General features: G+C 41.9%; 1 protein-coding gene across 3 annotated transcripts in view; it reads left to right on the forward strand.

Annotated features, from left to right (window-relative positions):
- The first annotated feature begins 1,381 nt into the window (after positions 1-1,381).
- Positions 1,382-19,055, forward strand: part of rbm33a (RNA binding motif protein 33a) — a 39,260-nt gene continuing 21,586 nt past the window's right edge. For all 3 annotated transcript variants that reach the window (XM_042067300.1, XM_042067302.1, XM_042067301.1), the window contains exons 1-8: positions 1,382-1,561; positions 2,776-2,854; positions 5,785-5,830; positions 6,924-6,997; positions 13,569-13,821; positions 16,052-16,219; positions 16,602-16,773; positions 17,225-17,484. In XM_042067300.1, coding sequence (XP_041923234.1) covers positions 1,543-1,561; positions 2,776-2,854; positions 5,785-5,830; positions 6,924-6,997; positions 13,569-13,821; positions 16,052-16,219; positions 16,602-16,773; positions 17,225-17,484 — 1,071 coding nt within the window. In that variant the 5' untranslated portion in view covers positions 1,382-1,542. The remainder of the gene's footprint in view (positions 1,562-2,775; positions 2,855-5,784; positions 5,831-6,923; positions 6,998-13,568; positions 13,822-16,051; positions 16,220-16,601; positions 16,774-17,224; positions 17,485-19,055) is intronic.

The raw sequence follows: 19,055 nt of genomic DNA on the forward strand, positions 1-19,055 counted from the left end.
CCTTGCAAAGATAAAAAAAAGGTTTATTTGTTAGTAAATGAGACTGATACTCACAAGTGAAAAGCTCCCCCCATTTGTGAAGCCTGAAGAGAAGGAAAATATTGTCAAATTTCAACATTTAATAAAAACACTTGCATTCATGCCTGCCACTTTATATTCACTGACTTGAAGACTAAACTCAGAATAAAATTTGTATCTCAAATGCACCTTTTATTCTAAATTCAAGGAATAACTGTGCAACCATGGGACCTTTTTATTCAGAATTTGAAACACACTTTTCTTGAAAATGATCGCCTGAAAATCGTCTGGTCATCAGTGATTTATTTTCAAAGCCTTTAAGTAGTCCCAATTTGACTTGCTGGTCAACGAAGTGTGGGCAGCATAAACTTCTTAGTGCATGTCTCCTGATACTTTTATGGGAAAATCTTATTTTTCTACAACCACCTATTCTCAAAGCCTTCCTGTTCAGTGTTTCAAATGAAAAAAAAAAGTATTGCTCCCATTACATTAGAGATTAGACACTGACCCTTGACAGACACAAAATGGCTTCCACCTCACCAGGATTCTATTGATTTGGAAGTTTCACTTGGCTGCACATTTCCCTGCCACTTTTCCTCTCTTTTCTTTTCTCTTTTTCACTGAGTTTTTTTCTCTTGAGCATGTTCACGGTGCTTCTAATAAAATGCCATTTGGCTGCATATATTGCCACTACCCCAGTTAGACCAAGATTTTATATAGGTACAGGCCTACTAAAAATAACAGGCTGACTGGACAAACACTTCTTAAAACTACATGGGCTCAATGATTTTTGGCAAGCATTTTGCTTGATTTCTGTGCTTCATTTAGCCCTGTGTGCATCTGAATATCATCAGTCACTGAGTGAAAATCTGCAGAAATGTGACAAACATAAAAATCAAGAACAAAAATGCACAAAATAGGCATTTTTAGCCTAAATGCACACGGTGCTAGCTATACTAGGCTACATACTGGGTTGCTTTTAGGGAAATTACAAACTCGGTTAAATTACAGAAGAATATTGGGTCTAGATATGGACAACAGAACGTCCAATATTTAGCCTAGTCTATGAATTTGAGTAGCCTATTCTTAGTTTTGCATGTGATTAATCCATACTTGATCCTAATGCTAAATGGCCGGGACATAACACAACTCAAGTGAACGAACTACATTCATTAGCCTATTTTAGTTGCACATTTCATAGGGATAGCCTAATGCTCTTTCACCTCACCGCTCTACGAGTCTTGTGCTGTCTAATGTTTTCGCTGCCTTCACACATCTGGCGAGTGGCGACATGATAAACTGCAGGCCATTTCGGCGCAACCTCATCAGTGAATCCCCCCCCCCCCATTTTCCCATAATGCACTTGGGCGACCTACTGTCGCCATGTTTCTGTACTTTGAGTAAACAGGTTTTCATAAAAACAAGTCACGTCAGGATTTTGGGAAAAACTGTTACATCCAGTCTAATTTAAATGCATCCTGTATTTCAATCCAGTTTCCATCACTGAAGAATTTCTCTTGTGTTATGGCGGCACATGCCGGAGGTACGACATTTACGAATGATGCAGTAGCTCTCACGCTGGCATGCTAGGGTAGCGAGTTGGCTATGGCTGGCTAGTCAGCTAGCTTGGTGTATTAGCTGTATTTTTTTAATGATTGCGTTAGGTCTGCTACTCGAAGATTATTTGAGCAATTGTAAGACTGTTATTTGCCAGAGCTGGTGCGTTTGTTTATTTCGTGAGACACTATCAACGTGCATACCATTCTAATAGATTCTCATTCGATGGGCAAAGTAGCGAACCAGTGAAGTTCTAAGCAATTTAGCTGCGCGAGAGAGGCTAGCGAGTCACACAGGCTTGTTTCCTGCCTAGCCAGCTAATCTAAACTGAGGTGTTCGGTCATTTGATAGTTCTAGACAATGGTAGTTCAATATCTACCCCAGTACTGTATTGTGGTGACATTAACTGTGTATTGAATAATGCTATTATGTCAAGTAATGTCAATATCTTCAAGAAGGCGAACATTAACCATGTAAGTTAGCCAAAACGTTGAATTTCTCTGTAGCTAGCTAGCGTCAGTTGGTCAATTGCACATTAACGTTAGCCTTTGTTGCATAACCTATCCAGCTAACTATCTTATCGGGAAAGTAGCTAGCTTACCGTCTTACATATTATTATAGCAGCTAACAGCGGGTGTTTTATGAAGCAAAACGTCTGTTGGATCATTTAAGCTGGATAATATTTGACCAGCTATTGTTAATATTTGTTATATACATTAGTATATAATCGACCGGGTCTAATAAATGATTTAACGGCTTTCTGTTTTGTCAGCTAAGTTGTAAGAAAAACACCGTTTAGTTTGCCAGCAAACATTCGCATTGACAGTTTTGTCACCCGTGCCAAGTTTTTGATTTTTCATTCTTCACTTGTTTCAACGTCCTGCTGGTGTGATTAGTCTAGCATAAGTGTAATTTCACTGCCCTAATATTAATTGCCCATTTTCGTATTGTTTTTGTTTCTAGCCAAAGTTATTACGAGAATACAAACATAACCTTCTTAAACTAACGTCACATGTACGTTAGTGTCAATGTTACAGGAAAGAGGACTGGTCAAGTTACAAAATAGAAAGACATAAAACATGACGTCTATCCCCATGATAATTAAACTACAGCTAATTAACCTTTATAGGCCTATAGTCATGTGGGATACTTGAAAACCAGTTGTGTAAGTTAATTGACATGATGTGCTCCCTCTTTTAGATGATGACTTTGACGAATATGATAAGCCAGGTGCAGAGAGATCTCGGAGGAGAAGAGGAGAAGATGATGATCTTGACAGGTAGGCCTGCAGCACTCTTTTCCTCAACCTACCTGTTTGACTGTCAGCCAGCACTCAACATAACTAAAGCCATACAGTTATCATGGTTTATATTGAAATGGTGAATAACAAAGATTTTAAAAGAAATTACTGCATGGTTAGCGTTATAATTCTCTGCTCTTCTCGTCAGTGAGGTGAAATCACAGTTGTGAGACATGCCTAAGGAAGCAGTGTTTGGTAGAGAGCTTGATTTGAGTATTATCTAAGTATTCTGTTACCATGCCATTTCTATCTCAAAATTGTGATTTACATTTTATTGGGCTGTTTTCCATATCAATTGATTAACTTGCACTGCCAGATATCAATAGTAGGCTATATTATTTGAAATAACATGATTTGCAAACCACAACAAATGCAATTTAGGCTATATGTTAATACAGTAGGTCTGTCGCAGGTTGTTAAAGAGCAAATGTCAGGTTAACACATGTTTTCTTTGATGTTAACTAATGTGTAGACAAATCAGAGGAGATGCACACATTTTTAAAATTATTACTCTAAATCAGCGGTTCTCAAACTTTTTCCCCCACGTACCACCACCTACATCCTGACTCGGCTCGCATACCCCCAACATCCAACACATAAAAATGTAACACATTCTATTGACGCATTCCAGGCATCATGTTTAATTAGCCGCCCTGCGTGATAACAAATAGCAAAATCAAAATGTGCAACTGGTCTATGAGCTCTTTCAAAAACAGTGTGGAAAACAATATTATGAAACAAAAAGAACAAAGAGAACATAGGCTTAAGATTTAAAAAAAAAAAAAAAATTTTAGCACCTGTCCGACATTGCCCTTTTCATCTCACGTACTCCCTAGTGGCAGCTCAGCGTACCACAGTTTGGGAATCCCTGCTCTAAATTAGAGCTGGGCGATATATATATCGTCTGCGATAATATCGTGACCTTTGTTTTAACAATGTGCAAATTGTCGTTATCGAGTATTTAAATTACTTCGGGGGGAAACACTCGAAATCACGCATTGAAACCCCATACATCCAGGAGGCGCATGCAAAGCGGGAGAAGCCCCTGGCTGCAGCAGAGCAAGTCACATGATCGCTAGTGGATCCACAATGTCTCACACACGCCAAATGTTTATTTTGTGCAGCTACTTTGTTCAAGTGTCATTGATGAGTTACACAGTCACGTTTTTCCTACACTGTATTATATTGAGAGAAAACATTAACCTTTGAGTATTTTAATTGTCAGTTGTAAACAAAGAGCTCTTTGTATGTAACCCTTTTTTTAAATGGACTTAAATTCACTCTAAATATCTACTTTTATCGATTATGCTAACCGTTAGCATATCTATGGGATTTCTCATATACATTAGCCATAAGCATTAGTTTCTATTCTGTAACTTGGAATGCTAGCCTACATGATTGCTCTTAAACAAAACATTGAAGGCTATAACTGATATGTACTCTGTTGGTCTGCTTAGTTTGACAGTGAATCCTTTTGAAAGGAACTTCAGCTTCAGACTTTCTCTTGGGAAGCTGTCAGGCCTATCTTCTTTAATGTAGCTGGCTAGACCATGTCATTGCCACACACACAAGTGGGGGCAGAATTGTGTCATGACTGACAATGCATTAGTTGATTTGGTTACAAAGTGACAGGTTAGGTTATTGTAATGTTAAAATTGTAGCCTTTTAAAGGATATCCCCTAATTATCGTTATCGTCAAAATCACCAAAAATATCGAGATATTATTTTTTGTCCATATCGCCCCGCCGATTTAGTGTTATTTAGTATAATTTGTATTTTAGTATATTCTTTATCTTCTACTGTCTTTATTGCTTGTTGTGTTTTTTATATTATATACTTTTAATTACTTTTTCTGCTGTTAGTGAATGTTGTGTGTGATGTCTGTATGCTACTGAGACCTTGAATTTCCCTTTGGGGATCAATAAAGTATCTATCTAGCTTACATCTCATCTTCACTCCAACACTGAATATCTTGTTTGCCCAATAATAACAATTTTAACACATTCTTCTTTGTCGTAATGTGCTAATTCCGTATTGAAACACCCAACAGGGTCCGTTTAGACACTAAGCTTAATTATATTAACAATAGCGGCAGGTTCAAACACACCTGGCTCCACCGGAAAAAAAAACGAGTGCACAGAGAGCCTTTAGTGCACATAGCCCCCCCCCCCCCCCCCCCCCGCTCACTAGTGAGAAGTGTTGTGATCCTTGTACCAGACATGCTCACCAATCAGAAGTGACTGCATATGCCCACCAATAACAAACATGTGAAACCTAAGGAAGACATTACATTTGTGCTTTGGAAAAATGATCTCTGCTGAATTAAAAGCAGCTTTGGACATTCTAGGTCTTAGCTATGTTCGGAAAACCCTACTATTCCCTCTGTGTTCATATTCTATACACTATAGTCAACCAGTGATTGTGTAGCGCTGATTGCAGTTTTTTTAGACGAAATATCCTCACTGTTGCTATGGTTAGTGTCCTGTTTCTTAGAGTTAGACGTGTATGATTTGGTCTATTTCTACTGATATTGCTATTATTGCAGCGAGGCTTTGTTTAGAAAGGAACGAATATAGATATAAATGTTGTTGGTCTTCATGGGTGATCATTAAAGAAGGCAGGTGTAGCTTGTGGGAATGCATGTCCCTTGAGCAATACCCCAAGTGACTTTTGTTAGCCTTTGACTTGCCTTGTAATTATAGTTTTAAATGGGCGGGTCCCGGAGCTTCTGTGACCGCACATTAGACTATTACTGATTGTAGTTTGGGATTTTAAAAAAGTAATTTTTCGTTTCTGCAGGTTATGTTAGGAAAGTTGAATAGGTCAGTGTTGACGCACAAGAATGTTGCTCCCTCCTGTGTGAACTAGCCTATGACCTCACCTGTCACCTGTGTTATGTCTCTTTTTAGTGACCTTGAAGAGGACCTGCTGGAGGAAGACTGGACAAACAAAAAGGTTTGTGAGCCCCTCAAGGCCTTTTCATTTAAAAATGTAAGCCCTTCCATGCAGGGCTTCAGACTCAGACAAAAATCTTTGGACCAATTAATCCGATACGTAAAATATTTACAAGCCAAATTGAAGTAATAGGAGCAAAGATTTACACACTCATGTTGCGCACTTAGTTTTTTTTTTCAGTGTAGTTTAGGCGGTGCTTGGTTTTCTTGCCGATATCACTTTGAATTGCTATCTTAATGACTGATTTGCCCAAGTGAATACATCTTTGCGGAGGGAACAGGACTACTTGTGTGTGACCATTTAGAGCAGGGTTCTAGCAAAACACACTTTGCTGAACAAGATGAACCAGTTTTGCCTTTTCCACCTGCCTGTAGCTGCTAGGCATATAATATGATTTTACAACAATACATTTGTTTTAGAAAAACCAAGTTGTAGATTTAGTCTTTCACGTACTTACTGACAATGGGATATGATCAGAAACAGCACAATAAGGAAAACTACAGCAGTGACACTCTGCTCAATTATATGCGTAATAAACTGTCTTTGCAGTGCTTTGCTAGGGACTCGGTAGCAGGCAGATTAGCAGCCAGAGTTCTTCATAAACAACACGTTAATTTGATATGTAAACAAGAAAAATGGCAACTGAATAGGTTTCATATTAACTAAGGTGCTTGTATCGTGCCTGGTGTCAGATAGTACCTGTCGACATGTTAGCTCAACACATAAATAGAGCAAGGTTTTATTTTTCCTTCAAACTTTTGGCAGGTGGGGAAATTGTAGCTTAGACATTTGTTTATGTCTCTTGGGTGTGAAAAGTGCTATGCACAGTTCAGGCCATGTAGTGGTTACGAAAATGTAGTATTATGTGAACAAGGATGCGCTAGCATCAGCTCGCAGATGTAAATTTGTTTTCCTGGGGATGGTCGCTACTGGTGACTGACAGTAAAAGAAATGGTCACAAAAAAAAAATGAAGACACATTGGTGAGCATTTTAGTCATCCTCCGTGGCATGAGATAATGATGTATTTAGTTGTGCTGTTCCTCCAAATGCCAACCACTCCTTGTCTCACACTGGTCCTTGTTTTTCTCCCAGAACCCCTCAGAGCTCTCAGACGAGGAGCTTAATGACGACCTCTTGCAGAGTGACGAGGAAGAAGGGAATGTCAGGTAAGGCCATGCCAGTTCTGCTCACCTTGAAATCAGTGTTGAAGACGACACAGTGGGAACGGCAGAAAAATAACCTCTTTTTAGATAGCAGAGGAAATAAATGAATATATAAATTTAGAAAGCAAAAACATGACATTTTGACTTCAAACTGTTGGTAAAAATATGGCATACCAAAGAGAGTCACAAGATCCAGTCACGGAGAAGTGCAATCAAGATGCAGAGTTTAATTTGGCTGTATACAGAAGAGGCACACACGAAGCACCAGAATATGCGTCTCTGATTTGACACAGAATTATCCAGAGCTTATCCAGTACACAACAGCAAAGGATAGATAGTCATACAGTAACAGTGGCAGAGTCAGGAGACATCCAGGCTACTCTAATCAATGACTCCAATGGCATTTAATGCAAAATAAACAACAACCCTGGTGCCTTACATTATCAATAGCAAACAATATCAATAACAAATAGGCTACAGAAAACACCCCTACATGATTAGTGCCAAGTTCATCTCTTCAGTTTTAGTCTAGCCTAACTGAAATGAGTGTGGTTTTCCGGGAGAAAGGGAACCTTCCTTCAGTGCATTTTGATGAGACATAACGACTGATCATAGTGTGCTAATGTGAAGAAAACGCAATATTCACGCTAGTAGGCCTATAACATTACCATAGCGGCTTATTGTTACGTGGTAGCAAATAATGTTCTCAAAGAAATAGACGTAATGTACACAGATATATTGCAATAGGTAATGGTGTAGACCTATCTGACGAGGACCTGGTTGGAACGTCGTACTTGTACACTGGGAGCAAAGAAGACTATCTTCACCTTTTCCCCTTTGCAACTGTCAAAGAAATCCCATAAACATGGGAAGGCCTAGGGTAGCCTACATCAGGTGACCTAAAGATTAGGCCCCTCTGCATAGCATTCAGTGATTTGCATGCAGTAATTTCAACACTGACCTTGATCTAGCGTTGGCTATTTAAAGGTACTTTATTGCCACAACACAATGTAAATGAACTATAACAAACAATAAAGTACTTAGTCACACACAAATTACTATTTTACTGACTATAATAATTATGTAGGAAGTTTAGAAGTTTACAACCCAGAATTGACCTGCACACTACAAAAGTGCACCAAATTCAACACAAATGACTCAATGCACCTGGAGGAGGTCTGCGTCCTTTCTTTTCCAGATATTTTAGGATTTCGTCGTGGTATCGTTTCAGTATCGAGATATTTATGGCAGGTATCGTATCGAAGTCATAATTTCAGTATCGTGACAACAGTAGTTTCAAAGTGACCTACTAATGAGAGATGCAGAACATTAAACCACATATTGGAATATTGGACCTAATGTAGTGCTGGGCGGTATACCGGTTCACGGCGTATACCGGTGTATATTTTCGTTATGATATGAATTTTTAATATACCGCCATACCGGTGTATTTGATTACACAACGTTTGGAACGCTGCGCCGCGCGACAGTGTTTCAGACGGGACTTTTTTCACACGCACGCATGGTGCGACTGCGAGGCCTAGTGAGGGTAAACACAAAACACCTTAAGTTTTTCCCCTGAAGTATGACCCTTAAGGCTTAATTTCTCCTTAGGTAAGGGGTTTATTTACAGTGGGTCCCCGTTAAGTTTGGACGGGTTCCTTCATGAATCACGATCCCCATTTTCTCAGCAGAAATGGCACAAACTGCAGTTGACACAAACAACCACAAGGTGTCACTTGGGTGCCACTACTATTTTTGATGCGACTGACTTACTGCTTCCATGACGCAGCGGGGGCACGGGAACTTCAATTGATCACGGTAGTTTAAGCTTACACTTGACAAAACATTCTAATATGAAAATGTAGATGCAATTGTTGTAAAATGGTGCAGCTCCTTTAAGAAAGCACCGTGTGCAGGGATGGAGAGAGAGAAAGCGAGAGGGGATAGGCCTATGTGTGTTAGAACTAAGCGTGTGGGAAAAGTACGTGCTGTTGAGACTGGAGCGAGTCATATTCAAAATAATGCAAAAAAAAAACAATTATCCTCATTCATTGCAACCAAAGCATGACTGCTTGCCGACGTTCAAACGAAAAATATATCAAAGCACCTTTTGCGTTTGAATGTAGCACGAACAAATGTTTAAACAGCTGGACAAATGATTTAGCTAATTGATTATATAACCTGTACACCAGCAATTGTTGAACATTTACCTGTACAAGTACATTGACAGTAGCCCAGCCTAACAGCATGTTGTAGGCCTACTGTAGAAATTTCACTTAAATTGCAACCGCAACATGCCTGCTTGCCAACGTTCAAACGACAACGAAAAAGATAATAAAACAACAAGAGGGTTGAGTCTGAATGACACTGAGTTTTTAGACACTGAGTTTTTGTAGTTAAGAAATATTTTCGTATAAAAAAAAATGGTCATTCTTCAATCTCCTTCACTGACGCCTATGGAAAAGGCTTAACGTCCCAAAACAACGATCAATGATCATCAAATTTCTCTCTCACATTGCGCCTCATAACCATCTATAAAAAAGTGTTTTTTCTTTTCTTTTTGAGCACATCCGAATCCCAGGACATAACGCACTGGACCTTATAATAGGCTCGAGATATAATTCCAAAGGGGGCAGATATGGGCCACTGCACTTAAAACTTAAAAAGATGAAGCTTTCCGAACTTTGAAATTGCGATCAGTGACTGGCATCGGGTGAACGAAGCTTTTCGAAGTTGAACAGGCTATTAAAAACTATTTGCGCACCTCCATGTCACAGGAGAGACTGGGCTCTCCCTTCTATGAAAAAGACGTTAGGCTACCTGCAAACTGGCCTATGATTTCATTGCTGAGTTTGCGGCAAAGCAAGAAAATGTTTTTTTTCCTGAGTCAGGATATGGCGAGTCAGTGTCATTTATTTGTCCAATGTTAGCCTATAGATACAGACCAGTACATCTTATCAGTAGTTTGAATGTCGTGTGTGTTTCTGCTCATTGACAAATACCGTTCAGCACAATGATTCATGCCCAATGAATTCCCCCTGTTAAAGTGTTCGCCTTTGTTACACTATTTGGTTTCGTGATGTAGCCTATGATAAACACCATATGGCCAAATATGTGACTCAGCTAATGTTATAGGCTATACAATTGAATTTCCCCTCTTAAAGGCAAGCTGGTGTAGCTTATTAGACTAGGCTACTATTAAAATACACCGACGGTAGCCTTGGCTATGTGTAAAGTAAGCTATCGCATGATTTCATGCACGTAAGTGAAAAGGGCCTTGCATCTGTCAAGTTCGCACAGGGCCTCGCATCCCCTTGCGACGGCCCTGCAGCTCCTCCTAAGACAGCGAGGAAAAAGTTAAAATACGCGATAAACCCGGGAAAAGTTGACAGGTTTGTTTCGGTCCCGGTGATTATTTGTGAAATTGTGCAAACGACAGCCTTTTCAAGGCATTTCAAGGAAGGAGTCGTAGCATGCAAGCTCCCAAATTGACCCAGTAGCCTAAGGCATCAATACATTGTTGGGACTGGGGAGGATCATGCGTTTTTTCTCAATCACTTTGGAGGGTCATAGAAAAAAGTCTTGCTGGCGAGGGAGGGTCACGTCTTTTTTGACTAACGCTCCCAAAACTCCTCCGGTAGCCCCTTAATTAAATAAATAACGAACAGTCCCTAATTGATTAATAGCCTAGGCCTACACCAGCAATTGTTGAACATTGACCTGTACAGGGCATTGACAGTAGCCCAGCCTAACAAGCAAATGTTGCAACATACATCAAAAGACGCAATTAATCAGAAATAAATAATGTAATCTGCATCGCTTTATTTAACAAACTGCAAGCAACAAGAGCATTGAGTTCGCTGTAAGGCCAAACCCAAGAGCAAAGCCTATCTGTTAAGGCAGTCGATAGGCTTTATAACGAGCTGTGTGCCTGGAAAGACGATAGATGACGGCTCTGGTCATCCCATACCCTCCCCCCACTTCCTGTAGCCTACCATTATGAAGGCCTGTAGCCTAAAACGACTCGTTTCCGTTTTGTGACATTAAGCTTTTTCACGTTAAGCCCCCCTCCCCCATCCCCTTCTTTCACAAGCAGTGGGGGAGCGCGGGGCACAAAGTAACACTTTTTGGAAGACAAAGGAGGGTTCTCCGCGCTTCTGTCGTTTGGCCACAATCCGTTGCAACCAGGCCAGGACAGATATTTTAGAGAGGAGAGACGCCGGTGCAGCTCAGATGTCTTCTTACTTTTCTTTATTCTTCAGTAAAAGCTGCAGAACATTATTAAACTTTGACTAACATTTCGATGTGTCGATGTTTTTGACTAACGAACATCGAAACGTTAGTCAAAGTTTAATAATGTTCTGCACCTTTTACTAAAGAATAAAGAAAATTAAGAAGACGTCTGAGCTGCACCGGCGTCTCTCCTTCTCTTTTTGGCTTTGGCTAAATATTTCTAAAATCATTTGAGTTTCACTAGTCACATGTTTTAACAAGCAACACTTGTTATTTAACTAATAACAGACGTGTGTCGAAAATTGACTTTATTTTCCATACGGAGAAATAACATATGCAGAGTCTAACCAAGGTCAATCTTGCCAAAAAAGCCCTCAAACCTGAAAACACATGAGGCAAAAGTGCAAAACATCACAAAACTAACTAAACTAACACGCGCATATTTTTGTATTGCAATCAATGTAGCCTACAGTTGTAACAGCGCGTAACAGTCGTTTTACTCCCCGTATGCGCTCATTATAAAGAACGTTTAACGTGTCCCAAAAACAGCTATCAATTAATCACCAAACGTATTATAAACAAGTATTGCCAGGAGCAACACCTTGCAAAAAATTATAACAATAGGCCTAGGCCTTTATATGGCTCTGCTCCTGCCTAGATTCGAACTCAGAACTGCCTGAAAGTTGCAGACCTGTTCTGGAAATACGTGCATTAACCCACTCGACCGTCAGACAACGCTATCTGCTTCGAGTAGGCCTATTGGGTAGGACTGTAGCTTACACTGGTTGCTGTGGCACAGTCTTGAGTGACCGAATTCGTTTTTCTTTGTCATATGAATGCTGTCATTTTGTTAACATTACTGTTAAGGAGATGCTGTAGGCAAAGTCTATATTTCAACCTCGTTAGTGTAGTAAAAAAAATCAGAACTATTCACAAGGTTTCTGGGCAGCATATTTATGTTCTGTTAGCAAGCGAACTTCTCATGACTACCGACAAAGTAGCCTACTGCCAGCTGACGAAGCTCTCATTTTAAAACATTACTGAGAGACAGACACTGTACAATCAAGAAATCTTGCCACTGAATCCAAAACTATGTTTAACATTATGTACAAGGCTTAGGCTACAGTGGACTAGCATGTTGCAGGGGCTGCTAAAAACACAGAGAAACGCACTGTTAACTCGGCCAATCACAGCCCTTGCTGTGATTGGCCGAGTCCGACCGTTCGACCGTTCGACCGTGGAACTCCACAGCGGACTATGCTGCCCCCAAGCGGCTGCAGTTGTACTTACATTTCACCATTCACCATGATCGTGAATGAAGTGTCAATTTTTAACTGGGACCCACTGTAAGGGTGTTGCACAGAATACCTTAAAATGTTTCTTTAGTTAAGAAAAAACATTAAGGGATACTGCAATGAAAGGGATTTACCGTCACAAAAATTCTATTGAGATGGTTCAACAGCTCTAACTAGCTGGCTAGTAGTAGACAATGTCGTTAGTTAGCAACCCACCGAACGCAGTGAAGTTTAATGTTCTTTCATCTCACCTTAAGAATATTCACTGAAATTATCCAGGTATCAAGTAAAGCATGTTATAGACATGAACTGAACAATACTAGCTGGCTAGTTAGAAATGATCCTGACTGTCATCAGTGCACCAAATCGAACTTTTTTGTTAATGTTTTGCCTAACGAAACGAACCGAAGCTCATGGCAGGCTAACAAGACATTCACATACCACTAACGTCATGTAAACCACACAATAACAATAAGGCATGTTTCGACGTTTTGATGGGCCTATTTGACAGAGAAAGCATATTAGCAGAGAGGTTTTATTTTCAATTGTATAATTTTCAAAAAAGTATAATTATTGCAAGTTGCACTACTTTTTGTATTGGTTTTATACAAGATGTTTGTGAAATTTGCACAGTAAGAGTTCTGTATTTTGACTGCAATTGTCTTTGCATTCTGATTTCTCACTTCATTAGAATCATGAGTGGCTCTTTGTAAACAGCATCATTTTCTGGGGCCATGCAAACCTGCATTACCACTAGTGCGGAGTTATTCAACATCATGACAGTAAAATAGACCAATAGTCAATCTACTGCAGCAATTCCTCTCTCAACCTGTAGAAAATGCTGTGAACATCTGATTATGCATGGGGGAAAAAAATACCGTCATATACCGAAAATACCGTGATATACATTTTTGATCATACTGCCCAGCTACTAACCTAATGCTCTATTCCACTTTCTCTCAAAACGACACAACAAATGCATTGTAACTCACCTTATTTTTATTTATTTTGTTTGTTTTTGTTTTCATCTCTCTCCCCCAAAGTGGTCAGGGTGCCTCTGTTAGTCTAAATGCCACACTGGGCCTCAGCTCAACCTTTGATGCGGAAGAGAGGAGCTATGGAGGGAATGCTGGAGAGGGAGTGGGCTACGGCGAGGGAGAGCAGGGGTACGCTGGGGACTATGAAGGGAACGAGGGAGGCATGGACTATTCCAGTGAGCAGGCAGGTGGGGACGGAGCTTACCTGGATGAGGTGCTGGACCTGCAGATCGATGAGCCGCTAGATGACGAGTTTCAAGTAAGAACTTATTTTTTTTTGGTCCCAATCTCAGTCTAGTTTACAGTTATGGTTAATGTCAACAGCAACCTTTCCTGTTTACTTTTTATTTCTTTGTACTTTTTTCGTCTGCCCTTTATCCTTTAGTCTGCCCATTTTATTTTTCCCTTTCTTGCTTTTATTGTCTCTTTGTCTGTCACTCTGGTTTCTCCGCTTGTCTGTTAGCCTACTTATCCCCTCTCTCATTCCCTATTCATTTGTCTCTGAGCATGATTTCCTGTCTGGGGCTACGAAGGGGCAGGTGTCAGATCTCTCTGGCCTCTTCATGATAAGATGGGGGGTTGGGTTTGGGGGGTGTCGTTTGTGTTAATGGCTGAATGTGCTCCATTATCGCTCCAGGCCAGTGACCTCCCTCCTCCCATTGGAGACTGGTAGGCTAGCAGGTAGCGCTACTCCGCCTGTAGCAGCCGCTGTCTCCATGATTGTGACCGCAGGCTCTGCCTGTCTAAAGCTGGGGGAGGGGGGGGGGGGGCTGCGGTGGTGGAGGTGAGATGCTGCTGCTCCTGCTTTTGTGCGAAGGAGACGCACGGCCAATCGATGCGAGCAGACGCAAACGGGGCTTTTATCTCCGGCTTTAGACCCCATCTGATAAACTCAACCCCTCTCTATAGGTGACAAGGTTATTGACCCTTTTAAAGACACCTCTTTTTACAGTGTGGAAATGCAGAGGATGATTGATGAGTTTCTCGGCCAGCTTATTTATTTGTTAGGCACAGAAAGCGTGGTGCCACAAAAGAGAAGATAAATAAATAAATAATCCAAACAAAGAGGAAGAGGAAGATCTCAGGTGATATCTGAAATGTGGCTGTCAGGCTCCTCTCCTCTGACAGCAGCGGACATACTCACAAAGAGAGATATATGGCCTCCCGGAAAGAAAAAAAACATAAATAAACTGATAGAGATAAGCGTTTGACCTTCTGACTAGCGATGTATGGTATTTAGGGAAACACTTGCCATACATGCATGCATGCACCCCGTGTGTGTGTGTGTGTGTATTCATGTGTGCTAGCGATATCTCTGTTTACAAGGTCACCTAGCTGCTGGGGCTTAACATTTATGTGTTTGCTGGTATTGAGAGTTAATGTGTGGAACAGTTTAAGGGATTAAGCTGTTTGGCCCGGAGGGAGAGGCCTGGTCTACCCTGCCCATATCTGTTAGAGCCGCATTGATGCATTGCAGGTAGACACAGTTCGGTGTTTTATGTTTTTCTGCCTCTTTTTGTTTAAGTTATGGGTCTCCAGCTAAGGCCTGACGTCTATATTGGAATGGTGATGGAGTAATTGATTAGCTGATCATCTGAATAATTCTATGAGATGCCTACAAGTGGAAGATTCTGAAAGGCAGGGATACAAATATCTCTTTTTATGATTTGGCAGACGTCACGTGTGTTTGTGTGTGTGTGTGTGTGTGTGTGTGTGTATGTCACTGTGTATGTAAAGGAGGAGGGGAGAATGTAACAGTGATGTAGTCATCACCTCAGCATTGACCCCCCCCCCCCCCAATAACTTCCTTTGAATTTGGTTTCAGCTAAATATATAGTGTTCAAGGTATTTCCACTCATCAACTTGAATGCGTCATTGCATGGTTGTTTGTTTGTGTGTGTATGTTTGTTATTTGTGAAGACCTCAGTCAATTATATATTTGCCCCGCTACTGAGCCGTGTGTGTGCGCACGCGTGTGTGTATTTATCTGCCGTTTCTGTGTATCATGTCAAACATTTACATCTCATAGAATTTCAAATGGAGGCAGGAATAGTAATGAGCCTCCTCTCCCACTGTTATGGTAATGCAGGTGCTCTCTACCCTCCAGCCCCCTCTCTCTCTCTCTCTCTCTTTCTCGCTCCCTCTTACTCGCTCTCTCTCTCTCCCTCCCTCTCTCACTCGCTCTCTCTCTCTCCCTCCCTCTCTCTCTCACTCGCTCTCTCTCTCCCCATCACCACAGCGTGCTGCCCTTTTTGTTTTCTGATACTCTCAGTAACATTTTATTCCATGAAGCTTTCAACTCTCTTCTCCTGACTTTCATTGGTGCCCCTGTTTTAATTTGGTTCACATATAAACTTGTGTCGTTTTTCCCTGCCAGAGTTTGGGTCGAGAAAGCACCACAAGCACTGAGAACTGAGCGGAGGCCATCCCAAGGGAGGGTGCCAATTATACCGATTAGTTTATTGACTGTTGCTGTGTTTGGACCCCAGGTCGATGATTACTCCGCTGGGTACGGAGAACAGGGGATGGCCGAGCAGAGAGACCAACAGGAAGAGGCCGTGGACGAGCAGGAGGCAGAGGCTGGGCAGGCCCAGGAAGAAGAGGAGCAGGAGCCGGAGCCGGAGCAAGACGACTCCCAGGCCTTCGATGGGGACGAGGTGTGTGTGATATGGTTCAGATTTGGTGTGTGCCTGCCTGCAGACACACAAAAGGTTCGAGAGAAGCTAAGCAAAGTGGTTAGAAAAGATGACTGACCATCATCGGTCAATTGGTGATCAGTGTGATCACCTGGTCACCTGAAACACAGGTGTAAATGATAAAGCATTTGGGAAGGTTTTTGGGGAAGGAGTATGTCTTCAGTAATGTTTTCTATAACTGAATAACTGCCGACGGTGACCTGTGCATTGTGGTTGTGTCCTCTTAGGCTGGTCAATTGAGGATCGATGATCTGTATGGTTCAGGTTGCGGTCACCTAAGACAGGTGTAAATGGGAACGTTTTTTAGAAAGTTTTCAGAGTATTTTTTTGTGTGTCCTCTTAGGCTGAGAATGAGCCTGAGCAGGAGGAGGAGGAGGTGAAGGAAGAGTCAGACGAGGAGGATGATGACGACGAAGAGTCTGGCCGGCTACGCTTTAAGACCGAGCGCAAGGACGCAACAGTGGTGCGTCTGTCTGATGCAGCCAGGAAGAGGAGGAACATTCCAGAAACATTAGGTGTGTTGGCTAACGGTAACTGGGGAAGAGCAGCTCAGACCTGTGATTTTATAAGAGAGAAAATGGTGACATGAAAGAAATGTCAATATAATTCTAGGTTGATAAAAGAACCATAGTTTCTTAGTCACCCCATATTCAAATTGCTCAGGGAGAAGCAAATTATTTGGAAAGAACAAAACTATTTCAGACTTTTAGTCATCTCATTGCAGGTGAGAAGAAAATGAGGGGCATTGGATTTTTCAAATATCTTTTCTGATGAGGGGTTTTTCATGAGCCTCAATGGCCTTCTGCACTCAATATTTCTTGCCTGTGAGATTTAAGGCAGTTTGCAACTCTGAGGCAATTTGGAAAGTTTTATATAGAGAACTGAAGCCTATGCAGAGTTTGTAGAGGAACTTGATGATACCCTTAACCCAGCTCCTCAACTTAATTTACGTGTGTTGGGTTTCAGAGTTGTCAGAAGAGGCCAAGGCCAACCTGCGGGAGATGGAGGAGAGGGAGAGGCAGCGCAAGTTTGGAGGCCGGGGGCGAGGCTTCCGAGGAGGCCCTGGCGGACGGGGCATGGGCATGGGCATGGGAGGACGAGGGATGTCCATGGGAGGAAGAGGCGGTAGAGGCGGCTTCCCCAACTTCGGAATGGGCGACTTTGGTGGTGGCCGCGGAGGGCGCATGAACGACCAGAGGCCACCACTCATGCACCTGGGCATGCAGGTAAACAACCACACCCACTAGAACACTTATGTTTATCTATGGGTGAGAAGAAATACTATTTTCTAGGGCTTGAAGTTAATTTTTCAAAATGGAGGGGAAATGTGTCTCTGCATGGGGTTACGTTACGATTCAAGTCAGAAGTTGGTCCGTCCGATCCCACATTTACACCGCTCCATTATTACATTAACATTATCAGACAGCGCTGTAAAATGTGTGTGGGAATTTCTCACATTATGATGACTAGAGTTGCGGGACTTGAATGAAGTATGTGCTATACCCGCAATTCCGCGCTGAAACTTAGGCCCTGATTTTCTTTCTAGGTTGACCCCTCAACCCCTAGACCCTTTCGATGTCTTGGATGGTTGATTGGTTATCGAGGGATAATGCTGTATGTCAGATATTCAGTGTGCCTGATATTTGTCATATATTCATGTGTGCCAGATATTCATTCACAGACATTCTGGGTACTACCCAGGGGTAATGTAGAGGTATGTTCACCTTCTCCTAATCTGGCCAGGAGTCATGATGTTTGCGTTCATGCCGCTTGACTCTGCTTTTGGGGGGGTGATGTATCTGTAATCTCCCAATGGGCTTATAGGCCTATCCAAAGGCCCCACTTCTGTGTGCTGGTGAATAATTTGCCTTGTTTGCTCATGTCCTGTGATAGTCACGCCTTACGCTGTTTGCTTTTGGGAGAGGGGAAGAAGAGAGGGAAAAAACTCGATCATCCTCCCCTGTTCATCGCACTCATCCTTGTTGATATATGGATTATGCCAAATAACTTGGCGGGAGTCCATTTAGAAAGCATTACGCAAAATTAAATTTGCACTTTACCGAGGATTTGAAGGTTCTCGCACTTTATTTTATTATTCCGTATCTGCCGGAGCGCTTAATCCGAGGCGTTGAAAGTTTTTCATCCGTCTCTTGTGACACATCTCTCAGAGGCTAATTCTTTTAACCAGAGGAGGAGAAGCCATGTCAGACGCTCAACAAGACGCGTCGGGCTTCGCGGAGAAACAGCAGAGGCTTTCCGTCAAGGAAAAAAAAAATTGTGGGGGGGGGGACGGACTCGGAGGTGTCGTCATGGCGACGAGCAGAGAAATAATTACGTTTTGCCATCTGATTGACTCGTGAAGTGAATTGAAAAAGGTTGTGTGTGTGTGTTTAGGCCTATATGCATGGAGCATACATGTATGCATGAGTCTTGCTGAAGCTCATATTATGCATGTATAACTACAGGGCAGAAGATATCTTCATGCGGGGTAGCGAGAAAATGGAAGATAGAAAAAGGAGGGGGAAGATGAGAGGGCAGAGAGAAAGAGAGAGAGACACACAGAAGAAAGAGAGTGGAGGAGAGGGTGATCGAGTGAGAGAATTAATCCGTCCACCCCGCAGGCTGCTAATTACACACAAGTGAAATGTATAGGTAAGGGAGCTGTGTGTGTGTGTGTGTGTGTGTGTGTGTGCCTGTGTGTGTGTGTGCCTGTGTGTGTGTGTGTGTGTGTGTGTGTGTGTGTGCGCCTCTGTGTGTGTGTGTGTGCGTGTATGTGTGGATGACGGCGTGGCTCATC

This window comes from Alosa sapidissima, chromosome 17 (assembly GCF_018492685.1).
Source record: "Alosa sapidissima isolate fAloSap1 chromosome 17, fAloSap1.pri, whole genome shotgun sequence".
Lineage (NCBI taxonomy): Eukaryota > Metazoa > Chordata > Actinopteri > Clupeiformes > Clupeidae > Alosa > Alosa sapidissima.